At 36.6% G+C, this 19199-nt stretch overlaps 1 protein-coding gene across 1 annotated transcript in view; it reads left to right on the forward strand.

The window, feature by feature from the left end:
• Positions 1–17188, forward strand: part of RasGAP1 (Ras GTPase activating protein 1) — a 32218-nt gene extending 15030 nt beyond the window's left edge. Inside the window, exons 3-16 of the mRNA XM_090119684.1 lie at positions 2962–3775; positions 3858–3973; positions 4787–4979; positions 5435–5583; positions 7563–7779; positions 9108–9311; positions 9564–9707; positions 9974–10068; positions 12144–12254; positions 12626–12762; positions 13082–13223; positions 13651–13853; positions 14188–14320; positions 14412–17188. Coding sequence (XP_089975810.1) covers positions 2962–3775; positions 3858–3973; positions 4787–4979; positions 5435–5583; positions 7563–7779; positions 9108–9311; positions 9564–9707; positions 9974–10068; positions 12144–12254; positions 12626–12762; positions 13082–13223; positions 13651–13853; positions 14188–14320; positions 14412–15879 — 4126 coding nt within the window. The 3' untranslated portion in view covers positions 15880–17188. The remainder of the gene's footprint in view (positions 1–2961; positions 3776–3857; positions 3974–4786; positions 4980–5434; positions 5584–7562; positions 7780–9107; positions 9312–9563; positions 9708–9973; positions 10069–12143; positions 12255–12625; positions 12763–13081; positions 13224–13650; positions 13854–14187; positions 14321–14411) is intronic.
• Positions 17189–19199: the final 2011 nt, after the last annotated feature.

Consider the following 19199-nt stretch of genomic DNA (forward strand, 5'->3'; position numbering starts at 1 on the left):
GGAACGGTGTGGTGTGTAAAATGGTTACTGCGTGAAATCGTTAGGCAGGCAGCGATGAGCCAGCGAGTGCAATGCTCTGTATTGCCGCTAACTCGTATTCTAGGTTTGTTGCCACGATTGTTCAAGGGCACAATAAAGTTCCTCTAGTCTTCTGAGGGGATTTCATGCAAACACTTATTTTTTTGTTTTGATTGTTTATAACCCATTTTATGTAGTTGCGGGATTGACAAGGAAATAAAAGAATCACATGAATATTTGCTTTATCATGATATCCTTACCATATCGCCGATCGCAATATTATAATAACAAATGTGGCACATGATTAAAATTGAGTAATGTTCCGAACAAAGCATTTATTCATAGCTGTAGATATTATAATAAATGTAATTGACAGAATGCAACCGGTTAGCGGATCAACGGAAAGGATTAAGTAACTCGTAAGATACGGTTCAAGTCCGTAAGGTCGTGCCGCGTGCGTTACTAGTTCGCTTTTTATGTCCGGGATATAATAAAGTATTCGTGTTCATCCGCCGCCCCCGCTCAGCTGGTGGCGGTTCCGCCTCCGGTTTATTAATACTGCTGTGGCGCCGGATGCGTCTGCGAGCACGCCGGCTTAATACCTACCATATCTAGAAGTTTAAAACGATAATAATTCTCAGAAATTTGTAAGGGTAAGTCATAGGAACGACGGTTTTATTTATAATTGTTTGTTTTGTATAGCAATTACAAAAACGTATCTTTAGTTTAGATTACAAACGATCTTTACTTATTAACAATGCAGAATCAGATGCCACAGAATATTAGATTATTTTTTATTTGAATATTTTATAGTACTTACCCACTTGTGCAAAATGTGCACATTTCATCCGTAACGTTTAATAAAATCATCACTTCCACGAAGAAAGGTAAAACCGTGTCATATAGTACGGTATGGCCAAAATAAACAATTCATCATGTTCACATTGTTACACAGTATGAGTGTTAATTTTCATAATAGTCGGTACATCAAAAATTTCCACGGCTACGTATTACACAAAGGCGAGTGTTAAAACTTTCACCTTTGTTGACAACGACGCTGGCCCACGCACATCCGTAGCGCGATCCTTATCGTCATGTTTACTTGAAGGGACATGGATGTTTCATAGTGTTCAATATTTGTTACAGCTTCAACAAATTAAAATATCTCCCAAGTAAACATCTTACTAACGAATTTATAAAATACACGCTTCAATAAAAAAGAAGTATCCTGAAAGAAATCGATTTATATTATTTTCTTTTTGATTCTCGCCTATTAGACTAGAGTAGATAATTTTTGAAACAAAAAAAAATCGCAGTCGGATGAAACCCATTAGAAAAGGAGGGGAATATGATGAAAATTAAAGGAAAAATAAATTACGGTCAATCCGAGTTCGGGAAGAGGGAGGGGGGAGCTTTTAAGAGAAAATAATGGTTTCTCTCGATTTCCGACAAAACTACAAGTCCTACGGAAAAAAGTTCAATGGCAAAGTTGTAGGTAATAAAAGGATCTACAACTTTTGTATTCACAATTTTTTCACATAACCTCAAAATTTAGGTGAAAAATTCAAAAAACCAAGTTTTTGGTTTTTTATTTTTATCAACTTCAAAATTTATTGTTTTTCTACGAAATTTGGTGAAAACTTACTTTATTATGTCCCAAATACACTGTAATTTATTTGATTGAAAATATTTATTTTTTCGCCTTATTTTGAATTAATACCAAAAAAACAACCTAATTTTCAATCGAAAAGTCACCCGTCAAAATATCAGCTTTTTTCAAAAACTTGGGGTGCCACACTTCTCGAACTACCTGAAAAGTTTATATCGACATCATTTTGCTTTTGAATATGCTGTAAAACATTAAACTTAGAACAGATAATTATTTTTCTTTTGAAATACTACCGAAAAGCCGATACAAGAGAAGATATAGAGTTCGAGAAGTGTGCCTGATTTAGTAAAAGCTCATTATCACACTGTTTGTATGCATTTCCTGAGAACATTTACTATGGTGGTGTTTATTTTTTTTACACCATATGAAAGTAGAGATTTCAATAAATAAAAGGCACCCCAAGTTTTTGAAAAAAGCTGATATTTTGACGGGTGACTTTTCGATTGAAAATTAGGTTGCTTTTTTGGTATTAATTCAAAATAAGGCGAAAAAATAAATATTTTCAATCAAATAAATTACAGTGTATTTGGGACATAATAAAGTAAGTTTTCACCAAATTTCGTAGAAAAGCAATAAATTTTGAAGTAGTTAAAAATAAAAAACCAAAAACTTGGTTTTTTGAATTTTTCACCTAAATTTTGAGGTTATGTGAAAAAATTGTGAATACAAAAGTTGTAGATCCTTTTATTACCTACAACTTTGCCATTGAACTTTTTTCCGTAGGACTTGTAGTTTTGTCGGAAATCGAGAGAGACCATTTTTTTCTCTTAAAAGCTCCCCCCTCCCACTTCCCGAACTCAGATTGACCGTAATTTATTTTTCCTTACATTTTTATCATATTCCCCTCCTTTTCTAATGGGTTTCATCCGACTGCGATTTTTTTTATCTTTTCATTATTTTAAAGGCTTCTACCCCAGTCTATATCTATTGAAACAATAGGTGCGAGAATCGTGATCATTGCGACTGGGAAACTAGAAAACAAGCGGTACTGTTTTACTGTACCCATTTATTTATACACGATTCTCTCTTAATTGCAACTGTATTTGATCAAAACAATGTAACGAATGTACGAACTTGTTAGCTAAAATCGGTATTTTATCATTTATCGCAGTACTTGACTGCCCACTGATAAATGCAGACCGTTTCTAGCCAAGACAATATATTCATATATGATATCTCTATAGTAACTAACTTAACAAGTCGCGTGACTTAGTCATATTATACTTGTTAATTATATTTAACATATGCGTAATTATGTAATGTTTTTGTTGCAGTCCATTTTTCGGCGAAGAGTTTCAATTCGAGGTGCCCAGACGATTTCGATATTTGTCCATATACGTGTTCGACCGTGACAAGCAAGCTAGTAAACAGGACAAAGTCCTCGGAAAAGTTGCCATCAAAAGAGAAGACTTGGAAAGATACAATAACACCGACCATTGGTTTGCACTACGACCAGTCGATGCAGATTCAGAAGTTCAGGGTAAGGCGTACATTGAATTGTCCCTCGAGGACTCCAGAAAACGGCTACGAATGGATCCAAAACCGCCTGACCCGGACCCGGCTACAGATAAAACCGACTATTCGACGAAAACGAAAGCAAACAATCTCACTAGATTATCGGAATATTGTAAAGAGAGTATGAGATTCGGTTCATGCTCAAGTTCGACGAGTAAAAAATTATTAGCAGCCGTAGCGACTGAACCCTCATTAGCTCTATCGCGATCTGAAAGTTTAAAAGATCGCGCTCAATGGGCGATACGGACGAAACCACCAATGCATACGATGGCTGAATCGGATGCATTGACCTCTCCCACCGCAGCCGACTATTGGTCGGACCCAGAAAGACATTGTGCCGCTCGTGTAGGGCCTGACACGTTACGCTTAAGGGTGCTGGAATGCTCAGAACTAACAACGAAAAATGGTCAGTGCGATCCTTTCGCTCTTGTTACGTTACTGTATTCAAATGGAAGAAGAGTTGAAAAACGTACGAAACCAAGAAAGAAGACTGTCAATCCTCAGTTTGATGAAATTTTTTGTTTTGATCTCGTTATGGAGGCTGATCCTAAGGATAAAGATGGCTCGCAATCTGTAAGTTTTGCACAATTCACGAAAAACTTGTAACATTTAATTTTTGTATAAATAAATAATGTATTTTTACTTTTATTTCTAGGCTGGAATAGCTTGTGAAGCTAGAGTATCAGTGTGGCATGATGCGGCTACGCCTGTTTTTCTTGGAGAAGTAAGGTTACAATTAAGACAACCTGCACCTGATCCATTATGTGCATGGTAAGGATCATTTGTGTAAAAAAAATTGAAACCTATAATTAGTTGCGCAGAGATTTAAGTTTTTCGTTATGTTTAGGTATTATATTATGCTTAGGTATTATATTAATTAAGTAAAATTTAATTTGAGTGTAATTAATAGATGTATTTTAAAATGACACACGAAAATAGTACTGCATGACGCAAGTGATAGAATCTGCGCTCGTATAGCGTGAAACCGAGCGTTTACTAGCCATAACCCTTCATTGAATGGTTCATTTGCTGCCTTCCGTTAATCGCAATGGAAAGTTATGCAGTTAGAATTACATTTAATACAAATGCTTGGTTGCTTTTTCATTTGATGTTGATGACCACGATGGGAATAGAAAACTATAGTGTATGGAGGAGAAACGCGAATCATGTATTAAATAATGGCCCTTCACGAACCTTCAAAGGGTTTAGAAATTGGAAAGGCGGTCGAACTTTTTGTGTTTATTCGTTTGAGACAATATGTATAATTTTAAAACAAAAACCATAAATCTTAAAACAAAGGGTCGAATCGTCCGCAATACTTTTCACTATAAAAAAGATGTATAGTTTTGCGTTCCGCGTATTCATACTTAAAGTCTAATAATGTGTACATATTAAAATGATAAAATCCTGATAAATGTTAAAGTGTGTGTCTTTCATGTCGCAAAGCGATTTTATAATAACATTTTTGTGACTGTTGACAGTTAGAAGAATCGAAAGTGTTACAAGCTATACGACGGTGAAACATTATTACACATTAGTACTAGTATTACATATTAGTATTTAACAATTGATGTTATTGGTCAGGTTTTTCCTAACGTCCCGCGCGGGCGGCGCGCTGTCCCGCGGCGCGACGCCGCCGGGCACGCGGCTGTCGGCGGCGGGCAGCGCCGCGCTCGGCTCGCTGCGGCTGCTGCTCAAGTACACGGTCGACCACGTGTTCCCGCTGCAGCACTACCGCCAGCTGGAGGAGCTCTTCTTGAAGAGCGTTCAGCAGAAGGTGGGACGGTATTTCAGTCTGCATTATATGTCGTTTTACTGAGACTATTGCTTGGTTCTGTTATCTGTATGAGATCAATATTGGTTCAATGTCGAAATCCGACTCGTGGACGTTCCTAATACATAAAAAAGTTTTTTTTTTGCAATATTGTTTACGAGGCTCACCTGGGATCTATTTCTATTTGCCGTCAAGGGATAACTTCAGTGAAATTTAAATATTTTTAAGAGCTAGCGCGCACAAGCAACTTTGTCTCCGCAACTATTTTGTCTCTCCACCCATGCGCTAGTATGAAAGTGCGCGCACGTAGCGACGCAACTCCACATACAATTGATGGGAGAGACAAAATAGTTGCGGAGACAAAGTTGCTCGTGCGCGCTAGCTCTAATACTAAATCTTTTCGAGTGTCTAGTTTTCATGAAACAACATAATCCTACAAAGACAATCTTTATTTTCAGCCAATTACAACGTCAGCAGTGTACATTCTCGGAGAAATAGTTTCGAACAAGACTGAAGCGGCGCAACCTCTAGTGAGGCTCTTCACCCACCATGATCTCATCGTGCCCATCGTTAAAGAGCTGGCCGACTCGGAAATATCAGTTTTAACGTGAGTATATCGAATTCACTAAATAAGGTAGAATTTAAAAGTAAAAAATAGCATATAATTTATTTGTAACACTCAGGATTATAATAGTTTTCGCAATCCAATCCCTTGTGATTTCATTGCGCAGATATAATAAAAGCACTGATGACTTTCTTCACATAAAGATCTTATTAGTGTGATAGCAAAGTGATGACAGATATAACAATATAATACGATTGTTCTGTGGGAAAATGTTTGTAATATACCTACCCGTTGCGTGAGCTAATTTGCACCATATTTTATTGTGTATTTTTTATTCTAAGTTTTAAATAGCGTTTTCGTAATGACACGAATAATTTTTTTTATTTTGTAATATTAACATTGACCTGAGAATTATCAAATAAAGATTTCAAACTATACTCGCTTATCTTACAATTTTCACATATAAAATACTGTCATTTGATTATTTTCAAAGTTATATTTTGTGATATGATGATATGTGATATTATTACCCTTAGGACTATTACAAATGTACGAAATAAGCTTGAACATTTTCATAATCCTGTCTTCAATTTGTGAAAATTAAATGTAAATTATTATTGTAAACTGGAGACTTTATCTAAGTTTGCACTGATAAGCCTTATCGGTGCAAAGCGAGTTTGATCTTCGACGCATACAGAGGAAGTGAAATGTACTGATAAAAATATAAATAAACCATGATTATATTCATGAAGATAATATATAGCAAACAATGAATTACTATGTGATTACATTGTAATTTCAGTAAAATTTAAAAATGTACATGATACTTTATAAAATGATACTTTATGATAATTAATGATACTTTATAAAAAATTAAATAACATAATATGTATATCTACTTGTAATAATACATTCAAAAAATACCTACATTAATTTTGGTAAACAAACATTTTGTAATTGCGTTTGCATAACCAATTTTGCTATCAGATAATTCATAATCCGTTTGTTTTCATTGCAATAAATGACCTTGTTATAGCCAGGAGAAGTGTTTTTGTTATGTGTAAACTGTAAAGTATCTTGAAAAGGTTTCTGTTGGTCTTCAGGAATAATAGCAAAATTTGGGCTATACAGGATATTAAATTTAAAACTAAGATAATTTATACTTTGTACATTGCATTGTTACCTCTTGATAGAACTGCATTTTAATAGTTAACATTGTTCAAAATAACACACAATTCACGTTTTTTTTGTAATAAAAATCGAAAAAAAAAAGTGGAACTAGTTAATTGTGATTGTGAACAGTTTCCGGTCTAATTATAAAGAACTAATTTACCTTAATTATCTATTATAGTCCTTTCCACCTAAGATGATTTCTGTGACACATCGATTATTGACACGTGTAGAGATGTCGGTTACTGAAATTGTATCAATTGTTTCCGATAATCGATAATATTCTATATGGAAATGAAATCGATTTGAATAAAGTACCAAAATTAGTTTTTTCGGCATTTCGCCAACAATTAACTAAGGAAACTTAGCAAACAACAGCAACAAAAAGTCAACAATAACAATAAGTAAAAATAACAGAATACCACGTAAAGTATCAATATAAAATGCAACTTGTAAACAAGGCTGACGTACTCGTACAGACGATTGACTCGATTGACAAACGATCACAAGATGGGCGCCGATTATAGGATTTTCCAACTCTATGATTTTTCAACGATCCATTTCATGTACACGAATTGCGTAGGTATTATATTTTTGTGTTATTTTATTTTATTTTTCATTATATTAAACTAAACAATACTGTTTTTGATTTATAAGCTTAAGATGTTTCATTTTTATATTTCTGGTAATAATGCCGCCATAAAATAAAAATATTATGCACTAAAATTATTTTGACTTTTTAAACATAAAATACGTAATTCGGAACACGATGAAGTGTCACAGGAATCATCCTAAATGAAAAGGACTATAGTTACTGGGTGACAAATGATGATAAAAGTTTTCTCCAACAGGGACGCGACAACAATATTCCGCGGCAACACGCTGGTATCGAAAATGATGGACGAAGCGATGCGTCTCACGGGCGCGGCGTACCTGCGCTCGGTGCTGCGGCCCACGCTCGCGGCCGTGCTGCACGAGCGCCGCCCGTGCGAGATCGACCCCGCGCGGGTGAAACCCTCCGCCGATATAGCCGCTAATCTTGCCAACTTGAAGGACTATGTGGAGAGGGTATGTTATATTGCAAGTACTAAATATGTAGAAATGTATAAAGGGGGATAGTATTTGCATAGAAATGCTAGTTACAATAATATAGGATTATTTTTCCGACCCAAATATCGACCAATAGAATTGCACCATTCGACGTCACGTGGTACAACCTACATGGTATTATACTCATAATTTTTTGAAAATTTTCTCTGGTCGTTGACGTCAAACTGACAGGTTCAATTCAATTGTGAAATTATTGGCCGACATTTGGGACGGAAAAATAATCTCCCGAATACCACACGAGCTTCAAAATTATCTGGCATTTCCCTCAAGGTTCCCTGCAAACAAATAAAGTCGTCAAGTTTTTCAGGAAAAATCACGAGCGCGAAGCGCGAGTGATTTTTTAACCTTGACTAAAAACTTGACTCCTTCATTTGTTTGCAACGAACCTATCGGAAAATACCCGATAATTTTGAAGCTCTTGTGGTATTATAAGTGAAAATGTACAAAAGCAAATTGTATTTCATCGATTTTTATAGGTAATTAATGTTGAGAGTATGGCAAATTCTATGAAACCTCTATCAAATGTTTGCCATGCTATCTGGAAACGTTGTTTAATTCAGTATTCATACATACTACTATTCTAAATGTTTTTAAAGCTATTTTAGTTTTCTATTGTTATATTTTATTCCTTTGTTACTGTGTTATGTAAATGCGAATGTAAATCCGAATGCATATCAGTATAAATATTGTGGTCTAGAATAAAACGAATAAGAAGAGTCGATTCAACTGTTTAACCACCAAAAAATATAATTGATTCATATCCGTAACATTTTAAAGAATAATTCGACATAGTAGACATCTATACTAATAATATAAGGCTGAAGAGTTTGTTTGTTTGAACGCGCTAATCTCAGGAACTAATGGTCCGTATTGAAAAAATTTTTCGGTGTTAGATAGCTCATTTATCGAGGAAGGTTATAGGCTATATATTATCACCCGACCAACGGGAGCGGAGCAATGCGGATGAAACCTAGCTGTGCTAGTAACATCTAAAAGCGAAAGTTTATAAACACAAAAACTTGTTGGCATAAGGACATCTACGATCGAAATCTATAAACATATAACATATATTAATTGATTTTTGATTTCATTTAAATTGTCACTGATATCTTCGTGTCTGTGTAATTTTAAATTGAAGACACAAGTACAAGCCTCAGGGCGCGGTAACGCCGCATGAGTCATGTTTTTTCGTGCCGGCAGGCGGCTCTATCGAATTATAAGATGTTGTCACGTCAAAAAGAAAGAAGAGAAATGTGAAGCCCTTAACCAAATGCCATTTCTTGCAGGTGTTCGCAGCGATCACGTCGTCGTACGGCACGTGCCCGGCGGCGATGTGCCGGCTGTTCGACGCGCTGCGGCAGTGCGCCGCGCGGCACTTCCCCGCCAACGCGGAGGTGCGCTACTCGGTCGTGTCCGGCTTCATATTCCTGAGGTTCTTCGCGCCCGCCATACTCGGACCGCGGCTGTTTGATCTCACCACGGAACAGATTGTGAGTATCGCTTTCGATTTTGCAAAACTATTTAATAGACTTGGGAGTTCAAATTATCTCCAATTAAGCTTGCCTTCAATCGCTCTTCAATCGGTCGCTTATTTTTGCTTTACAGCAATGGGAAAATTAAAAGCTAAATAGAGTCAAATGTACAAGTCAAATGTATCTTCTACCTTAAATTCGAGGGTATTTCCCCAGTCATTGAATGAATAACCAACATTTTATTAAAGCTTGATTAATCAATTCACCCAGGACTTGCAAACGACGCGGACGCTAACGCTGATCTCGAAGACGATCCAGTCGCTCGGCAACCTGGTGAGCAGCCGGTCCGCGCAGCAGGTCTGCAAGGAGGAGTACATGGCGGAACTCTACCGGAGCTTCTGCACGCCACGACATGTACGTCATACATTTGTACATACACATAGTAAGGTAGATGGTACACTAATATAGATGTATATTGAAGTAGTAGGGCAGACGTGATACTAATTTTGTGATATTGGGCTAACCTCGGCTCCGTGGGTATTGGTAATCTGAGTGGAATCTGAAAGGACTAAAATATTCAGTAATCAGTTTACAATTTCATCCAAAATCTGAAATTCAATAATACTAATGCATGAATAAATTGTTGAATTATATAAATATAACATTTTATTTCTGTACAGGTGCAAGCAATAAGGCAGTTTCTCGAAATAATCTCCACCAGTTCAGACACACAAAACAATAATATACAAGAAACATCAGTTCTACTCAAAGAAGGGTTGGTATTCAATATTTTATTTGAATTTTTATTATATTATTCTAATACTAAGATTCTTCATTCTACATATTTAATATAGTGTTTTAAATTATTGCTTTCGTATAACCTGGGAGCGTTCTTGGTAAGTCATTCTTTAAAATATCATAAAGCTCAATTTTTCGCATCAACTCAAGAGTTTCTAGTGACATTTTTAATTCGCAACATATTAATGTAACATATAAAACCCGCAATCCTTTTTGATTGCAGCCATTTTCTAGTACATGAGCGTTTTCAAAAAAAAGTGTACCCCTCACTTTCGGCCTGTCCCCTGTGTTTCAAGTCGAATAACAAGTAAAATTTATATGATGGCTAATTATATAATGCTTGAAAAGTATTAAATACATCATAATTTGATAAATGCAAACAATTAATTCACGGAAACATTGCGTACTATTTTTTAAATAATCATTTTTAAAACTAAAGTGTCAGTTTTTGGCGTGTCCCCATCCAAGTTCTTCGATGTTAGAGAAGCGATTCTAAAAAGTTTTATACCAAGATACCATAAGTTTTAGTGTCATCTAAAAGTACATTTATTTGCGAATCGTCGCATGTAGTTCATAATTAAGGCCTTATAATCGTTTAAAAGCAATTTGATTTCCAAAAATATCTTAAAAAGTGGTACCGACCGGACATGTCGGGTTTATCACGGCTAATAATGCCACTTACAAATTTTAGATTACTATTTGAATTTTATAAATGGCAAAATTATCGTTTACTTTCACCGTCCGCCAATTTAAAAAAGCTTATTTTCAAATACAGTTCGAGTAAAACAGAAGTGTTTTATGAGTGCAACGGCCGTTGCAATTTCTACTGTCTGGTTTGAGACATATTATTACTTGATACAGGGAAGTAAACATCGTTTAAATACTTTCAGAAGATGAGCAATATATTCATTAACCGTTATTTACATTTAATAATCAGTGTAGGCACATTTTTTCGTCAGAATATAATTTTGACTAAAAACTGAAAAGAAAACGTCACGTCAGTTTTGCAACATTTTGCTTCGTGACCTATAGGCTGACAAGAAAAGTCGCAAAACTGCAGCATAAAGCCAAGTCTAGATTGTCATTGTAATATTCTTCATAATTTTTATAATTTTTTCATATTTTTAGGTTTCACTGATCTCGGGACCAAAAAGGACATGTATAATTTGCAAAAAATGGTATTGCAATGAATGCGTTGGTCAGCAGGTATACCCTGAATACATAATATGTGATACATGTATGGAAAGTTAAAAGGTGTAGGTAGTGTAACTCTGAGTTTTACCCTAAAATTGATACTGTGTCAAACTATGTGTTGGTGTATTTTTTTTATGAGACTTAAATAAAATTTTTGTAAACGTATTCTCGGTTTTATTTTAACCATGTTAATTGGATTCAATATAAACCTAGCCTTATGAAAAATGGTCTATCGGTTTTGCGACAGTCCCCCGTTTTGCGACAAGAAAAATTTTAGTTTTTACATTTTTTTATTATACGAGACACAAATAATTTGATTTCAATATTTAAAATGGTTTTACTGTTCCGAAATAAAATAACCACTTTGCCGATTTTAATCGAAATGTATTAAGTATCGTAAAAGTAACGGCTACTTTGGCATCAGCTGTGGCAAAACAGAACTTAAAGCTCGTTTAATAGGAATTTTATTAATTTGTCGACTTCAATTTTCTATTTTTTAAATAATGTATGTTATAATCTTCGTAACACAATCAAAACTGACACTTTTTTTCACAGTCCCAATTTATTTTGATGATTTCTCGTAAAACAAATTAATCTGCAAGCAATTAAATACAATTTCACTTACTATGATGTATATTTAAAATTTCTAAATCAAAATTTCATTAAAAATGCAACATTTAAAATTTATCCATAAATTCAGGCATGGTACACTTTTTTTTGAAAACGCTCACATACGCACTTTACAGTCTTGTTCTTAATTTAAAATTCTGTATATATGGTGCTTATTATCTTACATATATACAGTATTTTTTAGTTAGTTATTAATTATTATTATTTATAAGACGTGTTCGTCAACAGGACGATGATAAAACGTTCGGAGGGTGTGCGCATGGGGCCGGGCTCGCCGCGCCGCCGCTGGGTGCGGCCCGCGCACACGCACTCCAAACGGAGACACTTCAGATTGACCAGGTAATTTATACTCTATTGCTTGTGGTTTAGGGTATCATTTTGGGTTTAAAAACTATCTCGCTACTTCTTATAAATAGTGTTATCAAATTTATGGAAATAGTTGCAGATTCCTATTGCTGTTGCAAGAATAGAAACCATTAAATGTAATAATTTTACTCGTGGTATATAATTGATTAAAATAAATAATTTTAAATATATTCAGTTTCAAATTAAAAAAATTGTGAGAAATAAACATTAAATATGTACATGAGCAGGCGCATATTATTAACAATTCTTCACAAATGTTGTCTGTAGCGACTACATACATATTCGTAAAAATTTGTCACATATTCTACGAATTGCGATGTTAAAATGTTGTCTATTTCTCGCAGTGGTGAGTTATGGTGGTCGCGTTGTGGTGCTAAAGCGGCGGCACACCGGCTCCCTCTATCGGGCGTGCTCTCCGTGGCGCCCGTGGACTGCCCGCCCGCCGGCGCACCGCTGGATGCTAACAATATCTTCCAAATTGGTGAGTACAACTTGATAGATTAAATAAGAACGAGTTTTTTATACAGAGAAATATGACGAAGGATAAATAGAGTAGTATTTTTATTTAAATATTATTGTATAAATGGGTGAAAAAGCAATCATTTTTGCTATTCTATTTGTCGAAAGAAAATTAACGCGTTTTATATGTTTCGTTTAGTGCACCTGCTTGATTGGCTGTTTTGTTCTAAAAAATAATTTACAAGCTAACATTCAACAGTGCAGGCACCTACTTAATCGGCTAGTTTTTTCGAAATTATTGATTTAAAATTAGAATTACTATAATAATTGATTACTTGCAGTGCACCGCGAGCGCGTGCTGTTCGTGCAGGCGAGCAACTGCGTGGAGCGCGCGGAGTGGCTGCGGCTGCTGTCCGCGCTGTGCCGGCACTCGCCCGCCGCCGCGCCGCACCGCGGGTACTACAGCGACACTAAGTGGACGTGGTACGTGCTTATTGTCACTTTATAAAATATTCATTTGTTTTTTTTGTCTATAGAATAATTTTGTTTGTCCTTCAATTGTATGGATTTTTAGGTTCACCTAATACCTACGCCTAAAATGTTGTATAAGATGAATAGTACAGTTATAAAAATATACATTTTATACAAGTAGTATACCAAAACAAAAAAATATTTTAAATACTCAATAAGAACATCAACCTTAAATTTTGTATAAGACATAATTATTGTCGGTTTTAGTTAATTTATAATCAGTAATATTTAATATTTTATAGAGAGTTTGTCATGAATTTGTTGGAGTATGTTTGTTGAACATTGATAGTTTTTAAGACGCTTTATATCATTCGTTTGTAGCAGTAGATAAGGTTATCGATTGTACTGGTTTGTACATTGTGTTTTATCGTGTGTGCAGTTGCGGTCGCAGCTCGGCGGACGCGGAGGGGTGCGGCAGCGCGGGCGGCGGCGCGGTGGCGGCGGGCGAGCGGGACGCGGACGCGGCGCGCGGGCCGGCCGCGCTGGCGCTGCGCCTGGACCCCGCGCGCGACCTGCAGCGCCTGCACGCGCTGCTCGTGGCGCACGCCGCGCTGCTGGACGCGCGACTGCGCCGCCCGCCCGGTACGCACCCATAACACTATTGTTTATCAATCCATTACAAGTTATAATGTGTACGATCATTCGAAAAATAGCTAGCTAATTATATGAAGTCAAAAATTATTTAATGTTTAATATTGGACACAATTTAAAACTTAATCATTTATTATGTACGAACCTTAATAATCCGAGTGACCATGAAAATAACTTAGACACGGCGGTGCAAGAAATACTATGTGATTAATAAAAATTATAATAATAAACAACCTTGCAAACCAATAAACTGTTAAACTAATTAACTTTTACACAATATTAGCGCATTCGACAAAGCTAATTGAGATATTAATTTTTTTTTCAGATGATACAAGTCTAGAAGAGCGCGAAGCGGAAGCGGTAACGCTACGGGATTTACAGAGAGTTATGTTTGACTTGGAGCACAGGCACTGTATATATAGAAGGTCGTTAGCGAGGGAAACAAAGTATGGGAGCAAGTGAGTGGATTATTTTGTTTGTTATTATAATCGATATTTCTTAAGCCTAAATTATCGTGTTATCATATTTAATTTTACTTATTTTTTATAGACAAGCTCCAATCGGCGACGACAATTATTTACATCTGGCCGGTGCCGCTGGTAACATAGAGAGCGGTTCGTTCCTGTGGCGGCCGTGGCGCGGCAACGTGTCGCCCACGATAGACCTCGACGGCAAAGCCCTCCCGCTCCAGCCTTCGATCGACATCTGTTCCAGCTCTGAGTCTCTTAAATTAGCGAGACTCGGCGATGAACGCTCCTCGGGCAAATCGAATAAATCCACGGGTAGTGGATATTTAACGATGTCTTGTATCAAGCACGAACCGTCCGAAGATAGCGATGCCTCCAATGAAAAACCAGCCAGACCTCCGAAACCTGCGCGCCTATCCCCGTCACGGCCTACCGTAGTGTCTCCGGCGACTCCTCTGTGTGAATATGTCGATGTGGAAAGAAAGCCTCCTGTTCGAAGGCCTAAACCGGAAATTGTGCCGCCTAAACGTTCCGACTATGAGTTGACAAATAGATGCAAAGAGTATGAGCTCATGGCCAATTTTATGAGCCATGCACAAACGTCCGAGGAAGACGTTCCACCTGCGGTTCCTCCCAGAGGAAACACTGCTGCACGAGTGAGACTTCAACCTAAACCCATAGATATAGAATCGAAATCTGGAGACCAACCTGTGCTTCAGAGAAAAGAATTGTCTTGTTCGACAACCAGTCTACCGGATGCCGCAAGTTCAGATTTCTCAAGCGGTCAAATAGAGAGGCGAGAAGAGAGGCCCACAAGTAAAATCGACACCACTTCAAACGATGATAGTTTACTTGACGAAATACAAAATTACTGTGTGCTCAAAGTGTGCGAAGACGAAACTCCCGAAGGAAATTCTACCGAAACTAAACGCGAGGAGTCAAAAGATCGAAAAGAAAAAGACGATTATGGCATGTTTTCGAGGATAAGTTTACAGAGGAAGTCGAATCCTATCAAGACCCAGTCGAAATCGATCAAGACCCTCAAGACCTCCAATTCCACCTCGAACGTCCACGACGTCGCCGCAAATACGTCGAGACCGTTCGCGGAGAGGTTGACGCCGTTTTTTCTGAAGAAAAAACCCAAGTCGGAAACCGCCTCCAAGGAAGATTCGCAATCGGGCAACAAGAGCCGCAAGGAGGACAACCTCATCGGGCGGTTGACGCCGCGCTTCGGGCAGTCGCGGCTGTACAACCGCGGGCAGTCGCTCGACCTGACGGCGGGCGGCGGGCACGCCAAGCGCATCGAGCGCTCGGCCACCACGGTGAGCGTCCCCACGCGGCCCATCAACTCGCTGATCGTGGCCAACCTCAAGTTCCCCACGCTGCACCGCTACAGCGCGCAGGACGAGGTGCAGTGCCACGCGTTCGTGCGCACGCCCGAGGAGGGCGCTGCACGCGAGCTGGCGCCCGCCGAGCCGCTGGAGCCCGCCGCCTGGCGCCGCGCGCCGCCGCCGCTGCTCGCCGCCGCCACCAACGACATCAGGCTGTGAGCGGCTGATAGTGCTGTATCCTTCTGCTGCGACGCGACGACTGACCGTGGATACGGTGCGAACGTATTAGGCTAGTTTCGTATTTATTTCTATATTTTTCGAATTCTTTTTCGTCGACCTGAGCGTGTGCCTCCTCTAGTTCGTAGAAGTCTTCGAGATGGCCGGCGTGAATTATATTTGTAGCGTAATTGAATACTCATAAAGTGCCAAGTTTGTGCGACGCCGCGGCGGCGGCCCATTCTCATTCCTGTTGCACGATTTATTCACGACTGTTGTACTGACGGTTTAAAATAGATGCATGATATTCTGTGATCGGTGTCGATGTCTTATTGAATCTATCAATATTAAGAGAGATACTGTATTTATATTTTATTGTATGTTATTGTAGAGAACAATGTCGATATCCAGTTGACGCAAATGTCGCTTTTGACTCGTTAGCTTTGTAATATAAAAGTACTCTATTTATATAGATAATTGTGTACATTTTACGCACTGTAATTTTGTTTGTATTTAAATAGTTTTGTATTGTATATGTCACGGGTTAAGATAATATATTAAAATTGTGACGAGCATTAGAACTCTTGTAACAGATTTGTTTCTTATTTTTACAAAATAACGATTCCGTAGGGCGATAAGTAGTTTAACAATTAAATCTAGCTACGAACTGCCACTCCTCTCTTAACTCGTATCATATTCTAGCGCTCAGAGCGATCTGAGTGTCTGTGTATATCTTCTACATTTTCAATACCTAACTTAGAAAGTCTATAAGTATTTGAATTTTAAGTAGAATTGTACATTCTTATAAGCAATTACTAACAACAAAAGATACACCATACATAGCAAGCGTTGTATGCACCTTTACATATTATTATGTACTTAAAAGTGATATTATTACTTATGTATCATGAAAATATTCTAAATAAAGCCTTAGCGACATCACGCCTACAGTAAGGGCCTTCGGTAACACTGTTACTTATTCTGTGATTCACTTTACAAAACTCATCTCATATTATAAAAATATAATTTAGTTAATAATTATTTTGTAAAATAGATGCATGGATAATTTTAAAGGGTAAAACGAACTTTAATCAATGTTTTTAAAGATAATTTTCTTATGAATGTATATTTATATAACCTTTAATTTGCTAAGGTGCATTGTTGTTCTATCTTTTTCGGATAATTAATTTTTGATGTAATCTATAAGAAATATAAAATATTGTACAAATTTAATATTTCTTTAAAATATATGTTATTTATTTCACTTACATATTACATTTTGTTAATAAAATTACACTAAGTACAAATTTGATTACCTTGTTTCTTTTCATTATTTCCTTTGATTTATATCATCTCAGTGTCTCAGTGGATGCAAGGCAGGGGGTGGGGTGGTTTAATTAAATGTCTGCTTACCCATTTCTTAGAGAGGGGGTTGATAAAATTAAAACTTACGTTACATAAATATAACGTAAGAAATTATATTTATGTAAGTTTTAATTACCCCAAAAGAAATTTTATATATTTTAGCTCCGTTTCGTGTGCCGGTGGTGTGCCGAATGTTTTTACTCACCCTATTTGATCCATATATTAATCAGCCATTTATTGTGTTAGTTCAATGGTTAGCTCATGTTTATTTTTCATATAATTACGCCCGTTTCTTAATTTCTGGATATGTTCTGTTTAGCTTATCTATCAGATAATTAATAATGTGTGAAAATAAACGTTAAAAAAATTTATATTATAGGGTCGAGATATCAAAGATACCATTACATATGAATAGGAGGTCGCCATATAATTGTCGTACGTAGGTTACCTAATTAAGAAATGGGTATTTTTAAAGCTTATTTGCACTCGTTCACGGTCAAACCGCATGGAGAAGCGACTAGAAACGCGAGATTAGATTAGACTGGAACGACCCAATAAAAAGGGGAATAACAAAGCGAGTGGCTAGCAACTAGCTTCAATTAAATAAAGTTTACAATTTGTTTAAATCTGAAAATCGAACTAGTAGTAACTACGGGAAAAAGACATAGATAAATAGATTTAGCAATAGCATTTCTATAAAGAGACCGATCGTTACGTATTTTTCCTAACTATGTAATAGTGAATTTTGTTTATTATAATTTATTATTTATTAGATAAGGATTCTGAGCATTTAATTTTTATATTAACAATATATTCGAGGAACGATAAGTGACAAACACTGGAAATGATGTTCATTAAGATAATGGTTTGTTATTGGTTACTTGTCGTCAGAAGTTTATTTGTTATTGTTAAGTCCTACCTGCATCTAGGTACATTGTAGCCGGTTATTCCTAAATTGTTGTTTGTTTTTATCTGAATTATATGTGTCACCGTTTAATTGTTAACACATAATATTAGGTAGATAATATAGTAATACACTGATCTATCGGCTTTTGGATGAACTTGTCAGGCGTGGATGTGATATAATAATATAAGGTTTACTGGCAAAATCTCATTTGTTTCAGATAATATACCAAAAAACAGTTTTCCTCATCTCCTAATTTTTTCAACCTAAGTTTCATTTTGAACCATAGCAAGATCTTGGGCTGTCTTAGTTTTCAGTAGTATTCAATGTTCACTGTACAGTCATGAGTGTTTAATTGAATTGAACTCGATTGAATTAGATTTAAATGCTTTCGGGAGTGTCACTTGCAATTAAAGCTCAACCTTATATGTAGTTACTAATGTATATTTTTTTGTAATTTCGAAAAACGCAGTTATTTGAGGTCTGATAAATATATTATTTATTTGCATTGCAATCTGTCGAAAAATTGTGGCCCATAAAAACATGGTATGGCGTATTTTAAACGTGCAGTCACAGAGCAAGTAATCTTAATCTTAATACTATTATAAAGGCGAAAGTTTGTAAGGATGTATGGATGTATGGATGTTTGTTACTCTTTCACGTAAAAACTACTGAACCGATTACAATGAAATTTAGCACACATATAGAGGGTAACTTGGATTAACACATAGGATAGGTTTTATCCCGGAAATCCCACGGGAACGGGAACTATGCGGGTTTTCCTTTGAAAACGCGGGCGAAGCCGCGGGCGGAAATCCAGTATAGTATAGTGCCGTCTCTTACTATATTATTTGTTCTGTGATAAGAGCCACCTCTTGTATGTAAGCGCTTTAAACGAGTTCGAATGCATAATAATTAATTAATAACATTTTAATTTTGACTACTTAGTTACCAAATTATTTAGATATTTAAAATATAATGGGTGTAGGACAGTTACGAATTACACTATGGCCTGTGCTTTGAAAAGGATCAACAAAAAATGCACAACCCAACA

Source organism: Colias eurytheme, chromosome 3 (genome assembly GCF_061535395.1).
Source record: "Colias eurytheme isolate Ceu_HAF_F1 chromosome 3, ilColEury1 Martin Lab GWU primary, whole genome shotgun sequence".
NCBI lineage: Eukaryota > Metazoa > Arthropoda > Insecta > Lepidoptera > Pieridae > Colias > Colias eurytheme.